General features: G+C 38.8%; 1 protein-coding gene across 1 annotated transcript in view; it reads right to left on the bottom strand.

Moving 5' to 3' along the window:
- Positions 1 to 926: 926 nt before the first annotated feature.
- Positions 927 to 25,448, bottom strand: part of TES (testin LIM domain protein) — a 58,338-nt gene continuing 33,816 nt past the window's right edge. Inside the window, exons 3-7 of the mRNA XM_089672079.1 lie at positions 24,510 to 24,762; positions 20,133 to 20,468; positions 12,143 to 12,358; positions 8,348 to 8,506; positions 927 to 4,349 (exon numbers count right to left, since the gene is read on the bottom strand). Of these exons, the coding sequence (XP_089528205.1) occupies positions 4,158 to 4,349; positions 8,348 to 8,506; positions 12,143 to 12,358; positions 20,133 to 20,468; positions 24,510 to 24,762 (1,156 nt within the window). The 3' untranslated portion in view covers positions 927 to 4,157. The remainder of the gene's footprint in view (positions 4,350 to 8,347; positions 8,507 to 12,142; positions 12,359 to 20,132; positions 20,469 to 24,509; positions 24,763 to 25,448) is intronic.

The raw sequence follows: 25,448 nt of genomic DNA, 5'->3' as shown, positions 1-25,448 counted from the left end.
TTTCAACAGGACAATGATCCCAAGCATACCTCCAAGTCCACTAGAGCATGGTTGCAGAGGAAAGGCTGGAACATTTTGGAGTGGCCATCGCAGTCACCAGACTTAAATCCGATTGAGAACCTCTGGTGGGACTTAAAGAAAGCAGTTGCAGTGCGCAAGCCTAAGAATGTGACTGAACTGGAGGCCTTTGCCCATGAAGAATGGGCGAAGATACCCGTAGATCGCTGCAAGACACTTGTGTCAAGCTATGCTTCACGTTTAAAAGCTGTTATAACTGTAAAAGGATGCTGTACTAAGTACTAAGATTGAATGTCACTTGGGGGTTGAATAAAACTGATAATGCTGTGAGCACAGAAAAGACATTTGTGGTTATTTCATTATAACTGTTATGTTATATTTGTCTGACCTACAAGTGCCTCTTTAATGTAAATGTAAGCAAGATGACTGAATGATCAAAAGCAATGTCAAACTGGCCAAAACACTCAATTTCAGTGGGGGTTGAATAATTTTGGCCACAACTGTATATATATATATATATATATATATATATATATATATCTCTATATCACTGACAATTTACATATTGTGCATTCATATGTGTATACACACTAACCTGCTATATAAATATCTGTAAATAACCTGCTTTGCAGTGCAGTACTAGAATGAACTCCCAAATTGTATTGATTCATGTGTAAAACAGCTTCATTTTGTTCGTAAGTCAGACTATGTAGTTTTATACTATCCAAGCAGATGTAGTGCTCTACAAGATGCAGAGAGCTGCTAAAAATACATTTTCATTTGAAGGAAATCTTCTAAAAGGTTAACAAATCTTTGAAATGATCTCCCTCTGCAGGAACTTTGTGAAATGAAAGTCAGCAAAGATCACTGTAATATGTAATGTACAGGCACACACACTGATAACAAAATCCTTTTTGTTTTCTTTTTAATTGCTGAAAGAAGTGCATTAAAACATCAACAGAAGAATTCATAAGGCTTAGCTGGAATCTGCATAGTTACAACTGGTAAAACAGCAAAGACTGTGTGGTTTCCATTACAGCAGTGACCTACTGAAACATACAATGGATTCATACACCAGCAGGAAGCATGCCACTTCCTCGAAATTTCAAAAACAACTTTGATGATTTATAGCCCAGATTAACTGCACCTTGTATTAGTTTGCTGTCAAAATAAACCTAACAGCTGATGTAGAAAAAGTGGGCCATCAGCAAAAACTTATGGTTGCCCATGGAAACCAAAACGCTTCAAAAATCGGTCTTTTTTTTTTTTTCAGTCCAGGCATGACAATGACTCTGGCTGGTTGCTCTGGCAAACAAGAAATTGTTACTATCACTCAAACATTACCTCCTACACAATGACCAAATAAGATTCATCTTGTACTGGCCTGGCTTCAGTTAAGTGAAATCTGCTTTGCCAAAGCCTTCCTTGTACCTTCAATTATTTATTAAAACTGCATGTCTAGTCTGTTTAATTTCAATTTTCCAAAACACAAAGCTAGGGTTTTATGCTATGCACCAACTTCTGGCTAATGAGAAATACTGCAATTTCCACCAATAGTATTTTATGGATTTGTAGGATATGGTCTAAGAATATGTTCTTCCACAGAAAGACCAGAAGAAAAAATAGTTAGCACTGTACTACAAAAAGGAATGTAAAATGTACTTTAGGCAGGGGCGGACTGACAACTCATGGGGCCCCCAGACAATAGGGGATCATGGGGGCCCTGTGTCCTTGCCCAAACTCAAAAAAGCCTATGAAAAAGGTACCAGGGGCATCTCATGGGGCCCCCTACTGACCCTGGGCCCTCGGGCAGTGCCCGAGTTTCCAAATTGTCAGTCTGCCCCTGACTTTAGGCATTATAAAAAAACACAAATTGAACATTTTGGTAACCACAGTATTACTAAAGAGCAGTAAATACACAAATCTGAAAACAAAAAAAAACTTTACAATTTTTGGCCACTTGAAACCTTTAGATTTGTCGGAATTCAAACCTGCAAACATTTCTAATATGCTGTAATGAAACTGAATAGATGCTGGTTGTTTGGCAGCATATCCCCAAACAATCAATCTGACTTGGAAGAGTCCCATTCACAATAACTGGAGGTGCAGTACAGATGGAGCCTATTTCTACCTAACAGGTTTATATTCAAGGTAATGTTAATCAAAACAAACATTTGTGCAAAGAACCCCTTTATTTCCCACATATGCATAGCGGTTATGGCCTATGACATGAAGCTCTCTGGTCATTGTTATACACAGCTTTTCCTTTGTGTACACAATGCGATCTCTTTAGCGGCTTGCTGGCATTATTAGCACAGATTCTAAATTTCAACCTTGTCAACTACATTTGCCATTCTCTGCATCAACTACGGTAATACTGAAGGGGTTCTTCCCAATGACATGAAACCTGGTGAAGAAAAAAAAAAGTGAAGGGCTGCCCAAAACTGGCTTTTTTGTTTCTTGTCCAGGCACAGGTCGATCGTCTCACTTTTGTCGATTAGAGAGAGGCAATACAGCCTAGTCTAGGTTCTAGGCTAGCTACCTTACTGGATAATGAAGGGATGGCAACTCAGTCTATAGACACTGTCCAGACCACAAGATGACAAGCAGTAGATACTAGTATTACTGTGCAAAGGCACACAGAAACCTAAAAAGATGAAAATATATATTTCTGTACTTGTACAAATTGTATTTAAAAAGAACATTTAATAACAGTGATGCGTGTATGTGCCTGGGGATCAGTTTTAGGTCCCGTTCACACTGTTGTGCTGCGGTAATGCATACATTACCACAATCAGGGGTGGACTGACCATTTGGAATACATGGAAAAGTGTGTTATTCACATCAGTGTGATGCAGTGTCATTCTAAAGAGCACCCTAGTGTGCCTTCCAATACAAATGCATTGCAGCAAAATGCGCAGAACATGCTAGCAATCATTGCTGTGTGCTGTCAAAAATGCTGCATGTACCTTTTTGGTATAAAGGCATAAAAAAAAAAAAAAGGAGTATAAAAAGGCAGTCTTAAGGGGGGGGGGAGGGGGGGGGGGAAGGGAGGGGGACAGATTACCCAAAATGCTGGTTAATGTATGAAAAAGAGTATTTCAGTGCTCTGCCTCATGCATATGGGGTTTGTGACCATCGTAATGCTAGAAACATTCATATACACAAACTTTACATTCAGTTTCTTTGTTTTGATAAATATTTAAGACATTGTACCCCCACATGGCATGTAAAATATAACCAAAATATTGCAAGACCACTCTGTATTCTTTTCTGACAGTTCATGAGCTTGAATGGTCCTGATTTTTATGCAAAGAATTTTACATTCATAATGCTTTTTTGTTATACAATCCCTTTCCAACAGGTACTGTATGTGCCAGACACATTGTACAGTCTCTGCATTCGATTCAAAACTAAACAAGAACCTCAATCTGCTTTTGACATGTGTAGGTATCTTTGGTGATAAATTTGTTTGTAGAGCGTCAAGGTCCAGACTAAAATTCACTGGGGATGTAAGAGACTAAAAAGGGGAATATAAGTAGTGAATGTGACAATCACCAAATATTCACTGCAGATGAATGTGCCTAGTGCAGGAGTCTTAAATTAAAGTGAATGTTTAACCACATGTGAATGGTTGATGCATGTCACACTGAATTATAAATACATCTCTTAGGGATTTTTTTTTCTAGCAGACCAATAGGAATTACAACATTTTGAGCAATACGTTGTGGGCCACCAATGACATTTCAACAAATAATCAAGGTTACCCAGCAATCGCACTGCAGACAGCATTTTCAAAACAGGGCTGTTGGTGGTAATCCCTGTTCAACAATAAAGTGCTATAGCCATGGAACTAGTAATCAGATATAAAGCAGACTGGTAGGATATAGAAAAACATTTTCAGTACTACAATATGTGACGATTTCTGCATAAGTTGTGGTTCTGAATTTAAAACACCTGCATTAAAATCTGTTTGTCATTTCTGACAGAGCCCTTGGGTGATTTTTTTTCCCCCCCCTTACATTCATTGTTAAATGCATAACTTTTTTTTTTTTTTTTTTAATATGAAATGTACGCTTTAAATTAGCTGCAACTGCAAGATTCATCATAGATGTGAATATTTTCCACCATTTTCTTTTCTAGGATGCCATTTTCTTCTTGCACTCGACAGAGCAGAACACCATCCCCTCAATTGGCATGAACTTTTGACCAATCAGGCACTTGCTGCAGCATGAACACAAGAAGCATTCTTGCGTGGCATGCCAATGGAATCCACTGTAGCTCACACGTTGAACTTCAGGATCAATAGCATTGTGACAGCCCTGGCATGTCTAAAGCAAAGTTTAAATAAAAAGACACATTAGAAAAAAGGGAACATAATTGTTCAATTATACTTTAAAACATTTCTAAATCCTTGGTCTAAGTTCAAAGTGGAAATAAAAACCAGAAAGCAAAGAATTGTTATATCATAAGGAACATTTAGAAATGTTGATTGTGCCTAAGAAGTACCATTAAAAAAAAGAAAAAGAAGAAGAGGGAAAAAGAAAGAAGGAGAAGAGGAAGAGGGGGAGCCGTTTGTCTTGAAATCCTTCCGGGGAAAAAAAAAAAAAAATAAAATTGCAAGCCACATCCTAGGTAGCCTCATAGCTGTATAGTACTGTATATCTGCAGTGTCAATACCACTGACCGTTTTTTTCGTGATAGAGTGAGATTTGCAGATTTCACTACTGTTCTTCTCACTGTTCTCCTTACTAAAGGCTCTGATGTGAGGAAGCACAGCCCTGGCTTATCAGAGATCTCCACCTCCACACAGGGAAACAGTACAAAACATGACAAGGTAAGCCAGTAGTGAGAAACCTTTCCACTTTACAACCTGTGGTCAGGCTATGAACAGTCAAGCATTTACAGCTGTGCTCATAGGTTTACATACTCTTGGGAGAATTTGATGAAAATCATTCAAAGTGATCAAAAAAAAAATAGATTTTACAATTTAAAATATGTTATCCTAGCCTTCTCTGTGCAATGCTATTGTACAGGGGTGTCTCTTACTTCCTTTTCTAGAGTACTCCGCTGGCACTCTGCACTCCTTCCTCCAGTGCTCCATCAGCAAGCAGTGTGCCAAGGTGGCACCCATGTGGGTGAGCTCCTGATCTGGGCTGTGTGCATCCAAAGACCCACACAGTGCTGGTAAGCCAGACTTTAGAACCACTTTAAGAAAACATGTGTGACTGAGCAAAATCAACATTTAAAAATGTTAGGCATTACACAGTAGCACAACCATTAACCACAAACCATAGCGGGTTCATGCAGGTAAAGCTGCCTACTCTTAGCACAAAATCCACATCCTGTGATTTCTTTTGTTATCTAGCATGAATTGCATGTTTGAGATCTTCTTTACTTGGCTCAATGATGTTGAGGTCAGGAGACTGTAATGCCACTTCAAAAAACATTAAAAATCTAAACTAACCTTATGGTTTTGGATCATTGTCATGCTGGGAAGCCCAACAGCACCACATGCACAGTATCAGGGATGCTGAATGCAAAACTTTTCTCCATTATTTCAGATAATATGCTGCGTTCATTTTGCCATCAATTTTGACAATTTTTTCTGGGCTGTAGTTCACAGAACCCTGGAACTTCAGAGACCCACTTAAAGCAGAACTTTACTCTCCCGATCAACACTGAATTTGTTTAATCCTCATGCTACTGGCATTCATAAAATAGATAGGAAAGTATATATTTACTTGCTTTAAATGTTTTTTTTTTAAACTTTATTTGGTTACCTCCTGCATGCCTAAGCAAATGATTTCATACATCCCAGGAGTCTTCAGGGAGTGGAGGAGGGGTTTTCTTAGCCAAGCACACCCTGCTACCTGCATGCTAAACTAAGGGAAGATGGATTCCAGGAAGTAAATGTTACTGCCCTTATTACTGCAGCCAGATATGCTAGGGGATGTTTTTCAAAGTGATTTCTCAGCAAAATAAGGCATGGTGACATGGATGGGGGAGTTTGCTTTGAATATTAAAAATGAATTAAATAGCGGTTTTGGTTTGTTGTGCTCAGATGCAGTGTAGTTCACTGCAAATGCTTCACAGTAGGGGTGGTGTACTTTGTGTTAAAGGGCTTACTGACTCCTCTCTTAACAGTGTTTATGGTTGTGCCAAAGTTCAATCCTGGTCTTGTCACTCCAACTGGTTTTGTTCCAGAAGTTTTGAGTCTTCTCTAGGTGTTTGGCATATTGTAAGAGGGCTGTATTGTGGCACTGGTACAGCAATGATGGTTACCATTGTACAAACTGATCGAGATACTTAAACGTATGGGTACAACTGTACATATTCTTAAAGCGGAGGTCCAGTCAAAAAAACAAAAAAAACCAAACAAAAACCAAACAAAAAAAAAACCACAAAAAAAAAACAAAAAAAAAAAAAACAAAAAAAAAAAAAAAACACTATAGCTGCGGACTTGAAAAAACAAAACAAAAAACAGGCATTTACTTGTCCCTTGATCCTGCAGTGTCCTCACACTGGCTGGGTTCATTGGCTATCCGTGTCCCTGCTGGCAGCATCTTCAGTGTGGGCACTTGGTTATGACAGCTTGCGGCTTTACTGCTGGGTGCCCACTGCCCATGCGTGAGTAGGACTGCACTTTGTGACTGGTCCCATAGTCTTCTGTTGCTGTTCACAGCAGAAGTGTGGCTCCATAGACAGACAACTCAGGAGTGAGCAAACAGCTTGCTATGTACAAACAAAAAGGCAGAGCCAAGAGTCTCTAGCAGGGGGCCTGAGGCGAGAAGCATTGGGGCTGCTCTCTACAATACTATTGCACAGAGCAGGTGAGTATAACTTTATTTTAAATTAAAATTAACCTGTTGTAACAAGAAGTTATCCCAAGTATTTCTCAGCAGCTCAGCTCCCCCTATCCCAGCAGACATGCAGTGTATTTACATTAGAGATTAGAAAGCTGCTGAATCACTACTGGTGACTAGTCCATTGAGTGAGCTGACCTAGACAAAAACTTCAGTGCTTCCGTGATGAAATTTGAGAATTAAATTGTTCCAAAATGACTGCAGCTACAGAGATCAATGAGGGCTCATTTATTATTATGTCAAAAAAATGTAAATGCTTGAATGGATCTAGTGTAAATCCCCAGCTGCTTCAAACTACTTCATGTACAGGTATTTTCACAAGCCAATGAAGTCAAACTATTCAAAGCCATTGATGTGAATAGAGTGGTACAGTTTAACAAACCTATATATTTTACCAGCAAGTGGCAGCTAAAGGCAGTCTAGCAGAAAGAACGGGCAAGGTGTGAGCAAAGAGGTGATGACCCTGAGAGCATCATTTTACTATAGTAGATTTCTAATTTCTTGAAAGTTAGATAATTAAAATGTTCTGTGTGAAAAAAACCAAAAACCAAAAAAAACACCACACCCCTATCTGGGCACACCGTAGGCCACTTGTCATATCAATAAGCGATCACTACTTGCTTTGTAAGGCTCTAGCTCCCTGGTTGTCATTCAACAGCTGGTCTTGTTTTAATGAACCAGAACAATTATGCAACTAGTAAACTTAGAGGATGAGCACCACATGATAATAGTAGGTTCAGGTCTGGGTAGGAGTATAATAAAATATAAAAATGCCAGTCCTTAGGTAAAGTGGAATTCCAGTTTATGTCTAACCAAGCTCAATCTGATTCCACCAAGCTCCTATTCTAACTACCCTGTAGAAGGAAGATGCTTACACTTAGCCATTCTCAGAGTTCTGGTCCAGTCATGTGATTGGCCCCCAGTGGCAGCTTCTGAGGACAGGAGGGACAGCCAACAACCGATGCCCCATAGCAACCCTATAGGTGACATCACTGCCCAGGCATTCCATCCATTGTCCATGTTCTCTCCTTACCCCTGAAGCTAGTTGCTGGAGAGATCATGTAACTGGACTGAAGCTCCATGAGAATAGGAATGTATAAATCACCATTCTTCTACAGGATAGGTAGAAGAGGCATTAGAAGGGGGGTGGGAGCAGGTTTAGCTAGATATAGACTAGAGTTCCACTTTAAAGCTTGATGTTGTATGTATAATACAATACTATGATCTATGAGACTGAGGGAGAGATTAAATAGAATCTTTTTTTCCTCCAATGCCATGGCTTTTCCAATCTAAACTTACTAACTGGGTTCTCTGTCAGGAAAGGACTATTTTCAGTTAAATAAATTATAAAATGAATACTGTATATAAAAAAAATTATAGAAATATGCATGATATATGCAATAGGAAAGCAGTGAAAAGGAAGCAGCAGAAATGACAGCTGTAGAAATCCTGAAGGGTCTTACCACTGCATGGTTCTTCACATAGCAAGGCTTGCACACTGGCTTGTCATTCACCATGACATAAATTTCACCAGCCAAGACACAATCACAATCAAAGCAACAAAAATGCTTCAGATGCCAGTTTTGTCCTTCCGCTTGAGTGTATTCATTGCTGAAAATCAGCTTAGGAAATAAAAAATAAAAATATTTAAAATTACAGAACATTGTGTTTTAAGGAGACCTAATTGTTGCTTCTTCCTTTGTGCTTTTTTAAATCAAAGCACTAGGTGTCGCTACAGCACTATTTTCAAAATAATTAAACCTGCCATCTAGTGGCTAGTAAAGAAAAATACATGGATGATGAAAATGACAGTCAAGTAACAGCATAAAAATTACATTTTTATATACAAATAAGCTTAAGATAATAATTTTTAAACATTACCATTAAACACTATTTAAAAATACTTGCTGCCATTAAATTTACATTAAAGATATTTTTACACAAGCTGCATCTTTGCAAAACACAGATTGTGGAGATTATAAATTACTGAGAATACTAAAAAATCTTTTTTTAAATTTTACATATATACAGTTTAAATTCTACTAAAAGACTACATCATTCTTCCCACAAGTGCCAGGAAACATACTTTACATTGAAAATCAGACCAGAAATGTAAGGAAAAAAAAAAAAAAAAAAAAAAAAAAAAAAAGGACTATTCGAATAGGTGCCTGGAGTTTGCATGTTCTCCCTGGCCTGTGTGGGTTTTCTCCGGGTACTCCAGTTTCCTCCCACACTCCAAAGACATGCTGGTAGGTTAATTGGCTCCTGTCTAAATTGGCCCTAGTATGTGTATGTATGAATATAAGTTAGGGACCTTAGATTGTACACTCCTGGAGGGTCAGGGACTGATGTGAATGTACAATATATATGTAAAGCGCTGCGTAAACAGACGGCGCTATATAAGTACCTGAAATAAATAGGTGTTTTTTTTGCATATTGTTTGGTGAAGTATGGCAAAAAACAGTTTTAAAAAAAAAAAACATTTACACACAAATAATTTTACGGTGCCTTATACAGCACATTCTAAAGTTATTTTTCAAAGTAGCTGCTGGTAACAGGGCAGCAGTCCCAGTCTAAACTATACATAATTTTACAGAATTGCTGTATCTAAAATTTCCTGTAAGTGCTCTGAGATTACTCAATGGCAGAACCTGGAACAGCTCACAATTTTCCTGTTGAGTATATATATCTGCCTTAGAAGGGCTACTCAATGTATGCCTTTTCACATGCAGGAATAAATAGGAATGGAAAACAAGTGCGTGCACACACACAGTACTTCCTGAACATTGCTGTCTACATAGAATGTCAATCAAATTAGCATTCAGGTTTGTACTTTGCAGTCTCTTTATACCAGCTTTTCTTTCAAAGAATTGCATTTTTCAGTTAGGAGGTTCAGTTGCTCTAACAACTAGCTTTGTATAGCCTTTCTTGGGATTTTTTTCTATAATAAAAGTATAAGAACAAATGTACCAAATTCTATAGAGTAGATTCAACTTTTTTTTTTTTTTAAAGTTCCATCTAAGACTGTGTGGTTATCATAATTATATTTGCCACTGCCACCCGCTTCAAAAATCTCAGGACTGTAATAATGTTTGGGGCCTATGCTTGCATCAACAACTATAAAAATGTATTCAAAAAACAAATTTAGAAAAATTTAAGAAATACTGTACTTGCTTATATGATATGCTTCAATAAATACTATCTCTACATACAGTTACACTAAGCTGTACAGTGCTAAGTATGTGCTTACTCTTTACCATGTAGTCACTTACGTTTTCTTCAAACCGCTAGAAGAAGAAGCTACTCTTAGTTTTTAGCAGTTTCCCTTGTATTTCTGCCCCAGGCCAAAGTCAGTGCTAGTGTCATGTCTCTGCCCCCCTTCCATGCGGCTTGGTATTTCATAAAAATGCAGGGCAAAAAAAAATGTAATCACAGCCTGCATTTTGTGAAAAAAAAAAAAAAGAAGATGGCCACTATATCATTTTAGTCTCTGACCTTTAGTTTCACTCCCTTTTTTTTTTTTTTTTAAACCAAAGGACAGGAGTGAAACTAAAAGGTCTGAGACTATATAACACATAGCCCAAGCATAGTAAACCTATACAAATATACAACCATACCATTAATACATATTAACAGTTAAACAACTTGCATTAAATTTATTGTGGCAATTTTTTTTTCTGTAAACTGAGAAATAAAGCTGTGTCTTTCAGATACAACATACAGTTACAACGCAGTGGCTTGTGCGTGGAGCTGTGTGGCCCAGCAGGATCAGCACAGATGATTATGTATATATTATTGTTTACTGCCTGGTATCAGGGCTTCAGCTGCTATATGTTTACACTTTACCATATATCACAATTTTCTCAAGCACAGGTCTATATATTTGAATAGAGTTTTTTTTTGTTTTTTTAATTTAAAAAAAAAAAACACTATGAAATGTTACCTGTGACATTTCAATACAGTTCTATTAGCTGTGCCACAATGAGAGGCAGTAGACTGCCTCACACTGCGCTGAAAAACAAAACAAAAAAACAACAACTTTTTTTCAGTGCAACGGTATAAGCTGTGCACACCGGGGACCAGGCCTGCCTTGTCATGTGGTGGGACTGCGCTGGAGTAGCTACCTAAATTTTCAATCTTTGAGGAAGTCGCAGTGGAGTGACGAAACATGGCAGGGGTGTGGTCATGTGACATCACACGAGGTGAAACTGGAAGTGATGTCTAAGTACATGCAACTATGCTGATGTTTTACTTTAAGGGGGCAACTGAGGTTTTAAAGAGGCAATTACCGTACAGGATTTAGTGCACTATATTTGTAAGTGCATTTCTGGCAGTTGTTTTTTTAAATATGGGATTATATGAAATATACTGTACTACAAGAGCAAATTTTTTTTTTTTTTTTTAGCGGAGATTGCAGGAATATACCTGGGAGAAGATCGATAGATCTGGTGTTGGAAAGCGCATTAGCCCAATTTACAGGGCTAGGCACATTTTGACCTAACTTATAAGTGGGTCAGACTTAGAGGCAAGTGGCTTGAGTGGAAGGTGGAGGATCACTCCACAGGTGATAAGGATCGGCACAAGTGGGATTTATGAATTGGAGTAGCAACAGTGAAGAGAAACTAATTAGAACATACAAGACTTGTATCACTTGGACATTTTATTTGTAAATGTATGAGAATGGAACTTTGTATGTACTTTTTCTCATGCGCGCACAAAGTAGACACTGATTAGGATGTATGTTTAAATTGCAAAAAATATTATAAGGTTGTTGTGCTGCACTTGTTTTAGTTTATTACAGCATGATCTTTCCCCCTTAACCCAGATCTTTGTAGTCAAAAAAAAAAAAAAAAAAAAGTGTGTTTAATTGGTTACAACAGATGAACAAACAAAACTAGCAAAGTAGCGCAATACATTTTAAATCAAAAATGTGAATATGATGCAAGATTCACAAAAAAAATAAATATATATTATATATATATATATATATATATATATATATATATATATATATATACACACACATATATACATATATACACACATATACATACATATATATATACACATAGAACTAGATATGAATTCAATTTAGAAAATGTAACATACCAAGCCAATTTAAGAGGCATTGTAAACAAAGAGAATTCTTTTAACTGCGTTGTTGAAGTTCAAAGCACTAGCAAAACTTCAATAAATATTTACCAACATGAATAAAAAAAAATAGGTGAGTTGTAATATTACTATCAAAAGGATGTTACCTCATCACAGCCTGCACAGCGTGGCTTCTCACTGTCGCAGTAATGGCGACCACAGTATAGCTTCCCCTTTTTCCAGAAGTAGATCATGTCAACTAGGAGTTCGTTGCAGGTGTTGCAGACAAAACAAGAAGGATGCCAAAGCTTGTCATAGCCAGCCCGCTCTGCATACACGGCAGGATCACCCTCCCTCATGTTCTCCTTGCACTTGAAGCAATACTGTGGACAACAGTGATAATGTAAATTATAGCAACAAAAACATCTTGCAAATAATAGTTTTCATGGAGACCGCATTGCTTCTAATATAAAATAGTATACAGGTAACCATAAGGCTTTAAATAAAGAAACAAGGCTATAAAAGCATTCTAAAACATATTTGATACTGTGCCAGCAGCAACACATGTTGTTCTGCAACCTACATGTTTCACAGCTCCAAAATGCCATGCACACAGTGACATGGACCATCGATGAGCTCTCCTGGGACACTTCCTAATCCTGCTGTGATTTAGAGGACTCAAGCTTGCTACAGGAATTAAGCAGGCATAGCACAGCTATTTTCACAGGAGTTCTCAATGTCTCAACACTCCCTCCCTACGCAACAATAAAATGCTAATTAGCAAACCAATTGTGAGCTGGGGTCACCATGCATACTTCGCCCTCTCAATCTTTTAACTCTTCCTTGTAGTCACAAACATCCCATTGTCCAGCCAGAGGAACGCCTCAGATGGAAAAATTGCTTCAGTCGTGGCAGTTGCTTACAAAGCAAGATATTCCCATAACTGGAGATTTGCTTCTAATGAAGTTTGGCGAGTAATGAGGATGTTCTGCGACACACAATCCTTTCCAGGCATGACTGAAGTCTGGATCAGCGAAAGAAAATAAACACAAACAAGCACTCTGCGGGGGCTGCTACACATGGACAGATCAACAACCTGTAAACACAGGCAAATATATTCACAGCGACAAGATCAATGCATGGGAAGAGGTTTTAATGGTGCTTAGGATGGAGTTTAAAAAGTGGGTGCGAGCACCGATTTCGTAATGGTGCACCATAAATTATGGAAAAAGAATTTGGAATATGCGTTGTAAATGAATGCTTTAAAATAGCTGTCTTGCACAATAACTACAACAGATAAGGGGGAAAAAAAAAAAAAAAAAGAGTTCTTACAATCACATGTAAAGTAATGAGATGGCAACTAATGAACACACCTATTGGAAAAGTGTGAAGAAAAAAAAAAACAAAACAAAAAAAAAAAAAAACAGAAAACAAAAAAAACACCACACACAAAATCTGTTATGATGGGTACATCCAAAAAGGAGTCTGTCACAAGAAAACAAAAAAAAAAAACAAACAAAAAAAAAAAAATTAGGAATAGATGCAGGTATAGCGGCCTACAATTGTAGAGTTACATCTTTCGAATGGGGCCAGACGAAGGGCATATCATGAAATTAGTGGGCCCTAGTGATAGAGAAAAATAGAAATGTGGCACAGAGCACACCACTACAAAAAAGGGGCGTGTGGCGTAAATTGCCCTAAATATTGGGTGTTGCTTAAAGGGGGTGTGGTTAGAGTCCAATATGACTTACATAGTGCAGAAAGTGATTATGTTAAATAGGGAATGTACAGTGCAGAGTTTATGGCGTTGGGTAGTATGTGCAGGGAGAGGGACTATGGAGTGTATGGCAGTAAATAATATGTGCTGGGAGAGGAGTGTATGGCGATGGGTAGTATGTGCACCTAGAACATCCCCCCATCCACAGCTCACCCCTCTGCACCTAGAACACCACCCTCATCCACAGCTCATCCCTCTGCACCTAGACCCCCCGCCCCCCCCCCTGCACCTAGCCTAGAATATCTCAAGCTCCCCCCAAGCTCTCAGTGCTCAGCTGATCTGCTCCTCTCACTCCTTTGCACATAGAAACACCCTTCCTTCCCCATCTACTCCTCATCCCTCTGCAGCCAGCAGCCTCCTTTCTTGTCCAAAGAATCGCCTTCAGTGCTGGACGTTTGAAAGCCCCTCTCAGGGCCCTGCTTCTCCTCCATACAGAAGCCAACAAGGCTCTACATGCAGTGCTGGGCACACGTCAGCAGAGGAGATCAGTGCAGACACTGCAGAGGAAGCAGAGGGGCAATTACAGAATGATGCTCTGGGTCTGTGGGAGAGAGAAACCAGCTTTCAGCTGCTGCAGGGAGAGACACACAGGAGGACCAGTGGTACCCCCCTATTGGCCCTTCTGGTAGTTTCAACACTGCCCCTGACATGTATCATCCATGGGTGCAGTGTCTGTCAGAGCACAGTGGGCCCCCCTCGGGGCCCTTGTTCAGTGAACACTGTATTACAGCAAAAACCACGTGGCCAAAAAAAGGGAACTGCCTGAGGAGCTCAGACACAGGAATATTGCAAGGCACAGATTTGGAGAAGGCTACAAGAAAATTCTGCTGCACTGAAGGTTACCAAGAGCACAGTGGCCTCCATAATTCTTAAACTGGAAGAAGTTTGCCATAACCAGGATTCTTCCAAGAGCAAGCCACTTGGCCAAATTGAGCAATCAGGTAAGGACCTAAGGCTGGCCGTACACTATACAATTTTCTGTCCAATTTCCTCTAGATTTACCTTCAACTATATAATGCAAGGGCCTGTCTAATTGGATACAATTGAAAGCGTTGTTTAGGTTTAACCTCATATTATATTTTTTTGGTATATCTAAAGCAAAATTCTTAAACAAAAATTGTATAGTGTATGGCCAGCCTTAGTAAGAGGTGACAAAGAACCAGATTGTCACTCTAACTGAGCTCCAAAGATTCTGTTTGGAGTTGGGACAAACTTCCAGAAGGAAACCATCACCGCAGACCTCCACCGACCTAGGTTTTATGGCAGAGTGATTAGATGGATGCCTCTCCTCAGTGCAAAAACACATGAAAGCCCACTTGGAGTTTTTGGAAAAGTCTAGTCATTTTGGCATAAAGCCTAGATCGGTGGAGGTCTGCAGTGATGGTTGTCCTTCTGGAACTTTGTCCCATCTCCACATAGGATCTCTGGAGCTCAGAGTGACCATCTGGTTCTTGGTCACCTCTTACTAAGGCCCTCCTCCCCCATTTGCTCAATTGAACGAGGTGACCAGCTCTCAGAAAAGTCCCGGTTGTGCCAAGCTGCTTCCATTTGGGAATTATGGAGGCCACTGTGCTCTTGGGAACCTTCAATTCAACAGAAATGTTTTTGTCTGAGCTCTGCAGGCAATTCCTTTGATCAATTGGCTTTTGCTCAGATATAGTATGCATAGTCAGCTGTGAGGCCTTTTACAGTATATAGAGTGTGCCTTTTCTAAATCCTCTCCAAATCAGTTTAATTTAAAAAACGCACTCCAATTAAGGTTTAGAAACATTTCAGCAACAATTAAAAAATGGTAGGCATCTAAACTAACATTTCAAAGGGTTTGAATACTTCTGCCAAAATGTGATATTTTAGTTTTTCCTTTTTCATTAAATTTGCAAAGATTTCTAAAATTCTGTTTTCACTTTGTCATTATGTGGAACCGAGTGTAGATTAATGAGAAAAAAAAAATTTAAATCTAAAAACAAACTGTAGTATCAAGTATGCAACATACCAAAATTGAAAAAAAGTGAAGGGGATCTGAATACTTTATGAATGCACTGTTACAGAGCCATGTATGACTAGCCATAAGCAAAGATCATAACAACTCAATCTACAAGAACCTGCAAAAACAACATTCAGATATTAAACGTTCATAGTCTATTCCGGGACGCGGTGACGTCACTTCCAGCGTCCGCGCCATATTGGGACTCCATGAAGCCGCATGTCAGGAGGACAGCCGATTACTGTGTGCGGTCGTTTGCCTACATGTAAGTGGGTATTTTGTTTTTTATTTAATAAATTGGATATATTGCACTATGGAGCCGGTTTGGTTTATGTCTCTGAGTGGACGATAGAGGTGTCGTTAGAGCGGTGGAAGAGGTCTGGCTAAAGTTACCATCATTCCGGTCATACTGAAGGGATCAACAGGAGATTGCCTGACTATCTGTTGAAAGCTGGTTGGCCCTTGAGGTCATTGCAAGGAGGTGAGGGGGCACTCAGATTGTTTTGGGATTCCTGTGGCACGTATGACACATCCACGTGTGAAGAGTTCCTCACCTGTGTGCTCATATTGGACTGTTTATCACCCCTTAGTCACTTACTAAGTGTGTGTCAATTTGCACCTTGACACCAGTGATTGATATATGCTATTTATGCTGTCACTAAGGGGGTTGATTCACTTGTGGTGTTTTATTTGCTTCGTATGCATTGTCTTAATGAATATTAGCAGCGCTGCACCATTTTCATAGTTTTTTAGTTTATGGTATATTGGTACATAGTAGGTGTTAGCAGCTTTTATTACTATTAGGGTCATCTAAGCGCAGGGGTTCTTTCATTCATTTTTTCAACATTCAGATATTCCCTTAATATATATTTTTAGAGCATTCTCGCCTAGAGCAAGCCCACACCTTCACTGACCTAACACATGCGGAGCAATGCAAGCATGCTTTGATAGACTGCTTTAATTGTACCTACACGTATGACCACCTAATCATTTACTGTGTACAACCTGTTAAATGACATTTAGGACAGTATGCTGAAGCACTATCATATTTGCCATTTAAAAAATAAAATTTTTCCATCTTTTGTTTTCTCCCATCAGAAGTCCATTTGATTGAATGACAAACACAGGAGCACAACTGAGAGACAAGGACAGAGTTTTGTCAGTTTAACATAGAAATGCCTGCACACAGAACTTCATGGTAGGATTACCAGTAGCCATTTCAATGAAAGCTGCACATTGAAAAAGAAAAAGAAAAAAAAAAGAAAAAAAAAAAAAAAAGGGGAGGAGGAGAATGCCAAAGTTTCACTGGAAAGGACTGCAGCAAGTAAAGCTGATCATACATGGATCAAAATTCAGCCAATTCATCAGGGCCCAGCTGAATTTCAATCTATATATGGGCAGGGTGCTTGTACAGAAGTCAATCTTGATCAGCGCTGCTAGTCTAGTCTTTCAGTTGTAAAAATAGCTTTGCAGGGAGGGGGATTCCCCCCATCAACCTTGAATGTGTGGATATGGGGGGGGGGGGGGGGGGGGGAGTGTAATTTTTTTTTTTTTTGTATTCAACCGAGTGGTTTGAACAAAAATAAAAAACAACATCTATGGACTGCTTTAGTGTAATGTAATACTTATCTCTGCCCCGTTCTTTCAAAGAAAAGGCTGATGCCAGTACAGCAAAACCAAAGTGGTTTCTGGTTCCTGGGCACTGTGCTTCCAATCCCTGTCATTATGTAAACGGAATCAGTCCCTGGAATAGTAGCACCATAGACTTCTATTGAACCTACTAGTTCAAGTCACAAATTATGGGAATCAGAAGCAGTCAGGTTGTGATTCTGCTGCATTGGCATCAGTTTTCAGGGATTTGTGCCTAAGAGTGTATGACAAACCATCATTAAAAATGTTAATGTTATTTAATTACCCAGGGGAAAAAGTGTTTGGTTCTGTTCCAAAATCGGTCCCTAAGCTTTGAAGCAGCATGGTTGGACAGGTTTCCCTCTCCCCATTCAACAATGCCAGTGGAAGGAAGATGGATTAGGAGGTGCTGCTATTCACAAAAGATCATACAGCCAGCTGTATCTCCATCAGTGGCTAACTTTACATATACACAGCCCAGACAATGGATCACACAGAGCTACAGCACTGGGTGAACTTTGTTTTATTAACAATCAGCCTTGTTGGCCTGTGTGATATATGGCATCATCCTGACATTGCTTCTTCATTCATAAAAGCTCACACAGGGCTAGAGCGTTGTGTGACCCATAGGCTGAGCTATGTACACAGCTGCAACACTGTGTGATCTTTCACTGTCACAAATGAACAATTATTGCTGCTTGAGCGTTCACAAGAGTAAAAGATCACGAGGACGAGGACGAGGAGGACGAGGACGAGGACGAGGAGGAATTTACATATCGTCAGTCATTCAACGCTGAAAATAGGTGTCCAGATTTTACAGCAACATACACTCCCAAAACGCAACTTTTTTGATATCGAGGTTGTGCTTTGCCAGCTTTTTGTAGCCCTTTTCCAACTTTTGAGATCTGTTGGTGCCATCAATTTAAAAAAATTACTAAAATGTTTCTTAAAATGAAACAATTTTCTCAATTGAAACATTTGATAAATTTTCGATTTTAGTCTGAATAAAAGATCGGTTTACGAAATCTGGAAATCATTGCATTCTGTTTTTCTGCAGCTTTTACATAGCGTCCCAACTTTTTTTGGAATTGGGGCTGTGAAAAAGGGAAAAAGAAAGGGCAAAGTTTAGGATGGGACAGATGTTACTTTTACCTTTAATTTGTGCCTCTGCTTTGTAACATATCAAGGGGAAAAAAAATAGGATATAAACCTTTCAGTACTTGCACAGCATTCATGTACCATAGCTCTGTGGTTCAGGGGTGCAAAAGCAGAGATGGCTTGAGGCTGACATACAAGTAAGTGAAATCTGCCTATAGCTGGTGTGCCTTTCTATAGATGCTGCTGCAGAACATGTTCATCAAATACTTCAAAGTGAAATCAGTAGCTCAAATATTACCAACAGTTGTGCAAAAATCTTTTCTGTTCAGAGCTCTGCGTGGTATGTTTCTTCTCATGTTCTTTACTGGAATACCGAAACTCTGTAGGTCATTTATTCATTTCAAAGGAAGGATAACTTAATCGGTTATTTGGACTTCACATATTTCTGTTTTAGTCCAACAACATACTTTCCACTTCTATAAATTTTGCAAGTGGCGATATAAATACTACGTGACACAAATCTAACCACAAACTATAAAATATGTCATGTTTTTTTTCTAGGATTTAGCTGGATAGAAAATATGAAACAGGACCACTGTCTGGTCAGGAGAAAAAAATATCAGCAGTTAAATAAATCATTGGAGTTTACATACTGTATACCATAAGAATCATACCAACATTACTTCGGTTACAGAAAGAATAAAAGGTTTAAAAATACAGGAAATAAAAAGTAATAAATTAAAAAAAAAAAAAAAAAGCAGTTAAGAAAAGGATTTTTGACTAATAGTATAAATACTTTTCCAGTGCAACAATAAGTAAAGCAAGGCATGGATTTAGAAATCACTAGCCCGTTCACAATTTATGAATTGCTTACTGGAGGGGGGTAATCAAATACAGACCCACTGCAACTAACCTTCTGATCTGATCAGATATCGGAGGCTGAACACTAAAATTTTCAATCATTTTCAAAAAAGGTCATCAGTTTTGAAAATTGTAGGTTTTCTTACAACTCAAGCTAGATTTTGGGCTTTTTAATCATTAGGTTTCATTAATATTTCTGAGTGCAAATCAGAATGAAAAGGGACTTTCTGAAACTAATTACTACCCATGCACTCTATTAGATCTCTGTACTGCAAAAAAACCCCCACAAAACCCAATCAAAAACCAACATACACACTCTTCTCCCCCCCCCCAGTAGATTTCCAAAATGTCACAATAAAAATTGTACCCTCTGCAGTCAGGACCGGACACAGCCTTTGCAAAGGTCAGTATATCGTTCCGCTAAAACATACCAGCCTCTTCCAATGGACATCTTAAATAAGGGATTTGACAATGCATGATGATATATCCACGCTGGGGTTGGCGGGTGGGGGGATGAAATGCACTCAGAGACTGCCAACAGAAGAACCAATACTGTAACAGCAGCCAATTTATTTTACTGAAGAGAAGATATGGCATTCTTGAAATTTTCAAAAGAGATGAGTGTACTTTTGTAAGTAAACAAAATACATTTAAACACACACACACACACACACACACACACACACTAAAAACCCAATATTCATACATGGCACTTCTGTAAAAACAAAATAAGACTTCCATGTTAGTTTTAGTGCATGTGAAGCAAAGAAACAAAACATTAAACATGCTTTATTCACATTGTACTCACGTAGGCAGATCCTTGTGGTGTAGCTGCCTTGTTTTCTGGCCCCTTGACAGTTGTGAGGGTGCTCCGGGCCCCACTGTCAGGCTTGCCCTTGTCACCTGCCTGTGCCTCTACGTCTTTGGGCAACTTGACATCTCCCACACCAAGGACTTCATCTTTGTATTTCTTCACAAACTGCTCCATCTGCTTCACCTCATTAGGAGACAACTCATGGCACTTGGAAGGATCCTGATCATGAGCAGGCAGCTGTTTAGCCAGCTGTTTCTTTCTGTACTGGGCTCCTTCTGAACCAGCTACAGGTTGTTTGTCTTTTGGAATCAGTTCCATGTAACGCCTGGCCTAGAACATGCAAAAGCAAATTTAAAGAACGAATGGCATCTCCATGACAAATACACCAACAAAAACCATAAACTATGACAAAAAGCAAAGAAAATGCATATTCAATAACATGAGTATTATCATTTTTCAACAAGGAATAGTCTGAATCTGATTGATTCATTTTGTAGATAAGCCTTTCACACATGCTCAGCAATGTTCCTTAAAAATGTATTGGGAGTTTATCTTCACCAAAATGACATATATTAGATTTCGTAGTAGACAGAAGTTTGTGCGTTCTGAACTCTACATCGAAATCTATTCATGTCATGCTCCCCATTTGCACTTTTGCAGAAATGGTATAACACTAACTGTGGACACCGTCTCCCAAAGTATTATACTGAACGGCAATTAGAAAACAGTGATGAACATATAAATCAAAGAAAATAAGTGAGCGCTTTAAAGGACGAGCAGCTGAAACACATAGGACAACCAAAAAATTCCTCACATAAATATAAAAGTAAAGTGCAGCGCTAAAGAAAACAAAAAACAAAATAAAATAAACGCACATAAAGTCAATAAAAATAAAAATAAGTCCGCAAAAATATGAGGGAGGGGGGAAGGGGAAGGCCCTAGGCCAAAAAAAAAGTCTCAAAAAAAAAAAAGAAGGACGACTTCAAATGCCCATATACACTGATCAAAGATGTATATACTGCGGTAGAGATGGAGTTTGAAGATGTAGTCAGGGAACAGAGGTAGATGCAATCCCCGGATCAGTGAAGATCCCCAGATCAAGGAGACAAACGTTCCACAAGACAGCAAGGAAGCAGTCACAGCTCCACCAAAGAGAAACACCACTCCTTCACTTCATATCAGCGGCATCTAGGAGGAGATACTCCTCATAAAAAGAAAAGCCCATGGTGAGGTACATTTAAAAAGCATTTATTAAATAAAACAGGATGCATCCAGAGTATATATGAAAATGCACACCGCTAGTAAATAAACATGAAAACTAGCAATGGAGGCGGAACAGGACTAACCGTCCTGTCAGATGTAGTGGCCGCCGGAGCTCCCCAGTGCTCCGACGGCGTGGCGTCAAGGCGTGCGCAGGTTCCTCCTGGGAACCGCCGTCGGAGCACTGGGGAGCTCCGGCGGCCACTACATCTGACAGGACGGTTAGTCCTGTTCCGCCTCCATTGCTAGTTTTCATGTTTATTTACTAGCGGTGTGCATTTTCATATATACTCTGGATGCATCCTGTTTTATTTAATAAATGCTTTTTAAATGTACCTCACCATGGGCTTTTCTTTTTATGAGGAGTATCTCCTCCTAGATGCCGCTGATATGAAGTGAAGGAGTGGTGTTTCTCTTTGGTGGAGCTGTGACTGCTTCCTTGCTGTCTTGTGGAACGTTTGTCTCCTTGATCTGGGGATCTTCACTGATCCGGGGATTGCATCTACCTCTGTTCCCTGACTACATCTTCAAACTCCATCTCTACCGCAGTATATACATCTTTGATCAGTGTATATGGGCATTTGAAGTCGTCCTTTTTTTTTTTTGAGACTTTTTTTTGGCCTAGGGCCTTCCCCTTCCCCCCTCCCTCATATTTTTGCGGACTTATTTTTATTTTTATTGACTTTATGTGCGTTTATTTTATTTTATTTTGTTTTTTGTTTTCTTTAGCGCTGCACTTTACTTTTATAGTGATGAACATATCTTCACAAAATCAGCTTCACTGGGGTGGACATAGCAATTGAACTTACCAGGGAGAAATATGCATCTGGATCTTTATTCCATAAGTATGCAGGGATTTGTGGGGCAAGATTTTTTTTTCCCTATTATGCAACATACCAAACAAGGGAACTAGTATATTGAGCAGTAAAAACGGAGTATATAGTAGTAATCCTTTATTGGGAACATTATCTTACAGGGGTAATAATGCTTGCTTCACAATCCCTTGCACTCTATGCAACTCCGTAATATTGAGATAGCCACTTCTCAAACCATTATGAAGCTCCCTGAGGTCAGGATTCTGCTTTCATGCACACAAATAGGTAAAATAGGTAAGGAGTGAAAAAGTAGGGTGACCAGAGGTCTCCAGATAAAAAGCGTCCCCAGTAAAAAAAAACAAAAAAAAAAAACTGCCAACTTACTGAAAATCAGCTTTAGTTTGGTTGCCTGTTGATTCATCTCACCCAACCACACCCTTAGCCATCTGCTGACACTGATCTGACAAACACCCTATACATCTTCTCACTCTTACCCAACCTGTTTACCCACACCCCAATACCCAACCTGTCCATCTACCACCTCATGGCTAACCTACCTACCTCCTCAAACCTGACCAATCCACTTCTCTTTTAAGAATGCATATTGTCACAATTACCTATTTGTTGCCCACGTTAGGTCATGATTATCCACTGTTGCCCAAGAATTCTACAACTGCAGCATAATTTGCAAGGATTAAACATGACCAGCCAATGCAAGGTATTTATGAGTATAATTCAAGGCTAGGAGTGGTTTTGGATTGGAAGTCTCTTTGACATAGGGTGCTGGGCATATGGCATTCTAAATTATGACTTACTGACCTCTCCTGTGCATCATGTATTCCTGACCCACAGCATTGTAAGCCCAGGTTTATTTAACTAATCCCCTCCTATGGTTAGCAATATCTAACCACACCCAACACTATTATCCCCCGCCTTCTACTCTGTCCTGTCCCATCTTCATTAAAAATGGGTATGCTCAAAAAGGGTGTGCTCAAATTGCATTTTGAAACGGTTAATCACCTTATCCAAAGCACACCAGCCTGCAGGCCTAAATGCCTGTGGTTTGATGTCTGTTGTGTAGGGGAGGTCAAGGCCAGGCACTGTTTATTCCCTTTAATGTTATTGAAATGTCACAAAATTACATTTAATTGAACTCTATGCACAGCAGCACATTGCAACACTCTGCAATGTGGGGATTTGCACTACATAAAAAAACAGGCATGTTGCTTTAATAATGCAACATGTACCACTGCACCTGTAAGATGTGAACAGGGTACATGATTAACAACAGTTTTGTACATACATTATGCATTATTGATTTAAGCAATTAAATGAAACAACTCATGGTGGTGTGAACAAGCTCTCAGTAACTTTAGATTTTTAAATTTATATTAAAAAAAAAAAAAAAAAAAAAAAAAAAAAAAGTGCTTTATCCCCTTCATGAAGGAGGATAAAGCCAAACCCTAATGCCTGAACCCAGTTTTGCAACTTTGACGTGTCAACAAAGCTGCATATATCATTGCAACTACTTCGTGTATCCAGGTAAAATATACCATTTTTTTCAGGACGAAAATTGGTAATTGATGGTATATGGCAATGGATAGCTCCCGATTTATTTTCGCTTTATCAAAACAAAATGGTCACAAAATAGCAAGAAATATACAGCTACATTTTTTTTCCTCTCTCTATTACCATAACCTACTGCCAAAAAATAATCCAAAATAACTTCTGCTCCTAATTATCGCAGCAATACCAAATATGTATAGATTTGTTGTTTGTACCTGAAGTATAGCCCAGGAAAAAAAAAAAAAAAAAAAAAAAATTATATATATATATATATATATATATATATATATATATATATATATATATATAATAATAATAATAATATATATCTCAAAAATGTGTGCTCTTACCTAAACACACCGGTGACCATAACGGTCACCGATACTCATTTTAAAAAGATTTTTATCCCACCCAAAATATACTGGTCCCTGACCAACCATCAGCTTGTTCAAAAAACACAAAAAACACAACACCTCCCAAAAAAATACCAAACCACACACAGGGGTGGGCTATACAGTGCCTGATTACTGCGATAGCTAATTAGAGGTTATCACAGCAATCAGATCAGGAATTTGGCCTCCTGCTTCCCACATCATTATGGGACCAGGGGCTCTCAGTGACACAGATACACATGAGGCCCATGTATAAAGACAATTTCTGTAATGCATACAGTTGGTGGGAAGGGGTTAAGCAAGTATATTTTTTTCAACTGGAAAACATCCCTGCTCACCAGGGTTTGGTTCTGTACTGGGGGTGCCCATTCATAAGTCACAGTGCTGATGGAAACATCTTTCTTTGCTGCCACAGGATTAGTCAAAATCATCACATTCCGCTTATAAGTGGGAATTCCATCACTTTTCAACTTTGCGATGAGGGTTGTATACTTTGTATCTTCAAATAGTTTGCCAACTTTATGGTCATCTTCATTATTTGATCCAACCTCATGTTCTTCTTGTCCACATTTGCAATTTCTGCATATTTTTCTAGAAGTTTCAAATACATTAGTTAACACACTTAAAAATGATCAAGATATAAAAACTTAATAAGTGGGTAGAGTTTACACCATATTCATAATCCCAAAAACAATGACTACAGTAGAACATATAGGATGGCAAAATGTAGAACCACCTATTGTAGATTAGATATTGCTAATGCTTTACTGGTGACTGCAATAATATTTTTGTCCAAAAATTGGGTCTGATGTTCTCTGCTAAACTGAAAGCAATATTAAACCCAAAAATTTTATATATTGCAGCTTACCAATCATCAGGTGTGGTGGCAACATCAGTTTTCTTCTCCTAGGCTTTTTTATCCAATACAGGTGGTGTGTTACTAACTAGAACAGCAGGTAAAAACAGAATGGGCACAGGGGGCACTTTTAGACAGCAGCATTGTCAATCTGGGGAGAGGGGAGTTGGTAGATATACTAGCAGATTTAAATACACTAGCCAAACTCCAGCTAATATTTCATAATCAGTTCCAGCAGTTTTTTTCTTTTCAGGATTAAAAGATTTTATATACCGTAAATAAAGCCGATTATTGTAAGCACCTCTGCTTGTGTTAAATGGGTTGTCCCCTCTCTAACTGATGTAAAGATGAATGCAACTATCACATCTGAGAAACGGTAAGACATGAAATAATAAAATGTTTGCTTTTGGGTTTAATATCA

Source organism: Staurois parvus, unplaced genomic scaffold (assembly GCF_062004578.1).
Source record: "Staurois parvus isolate SC_StPar_1 unplaced genomic scaffold, SC_StPar_1.0 ptg000120l, whole genome shotgun sequence".
In the NCBI taxonomy this organism is placed as follows: domain Eukaryota; kingdom Metazoa; phylum Chordata; class Amphibia; order Anura; family Ranidae; genus Staurois; species Staurois parvus.
Note: the sequence above shows the minus strand (reverse complement) of the source record. Positions and strands in the feature narration are given on the sequence as shown.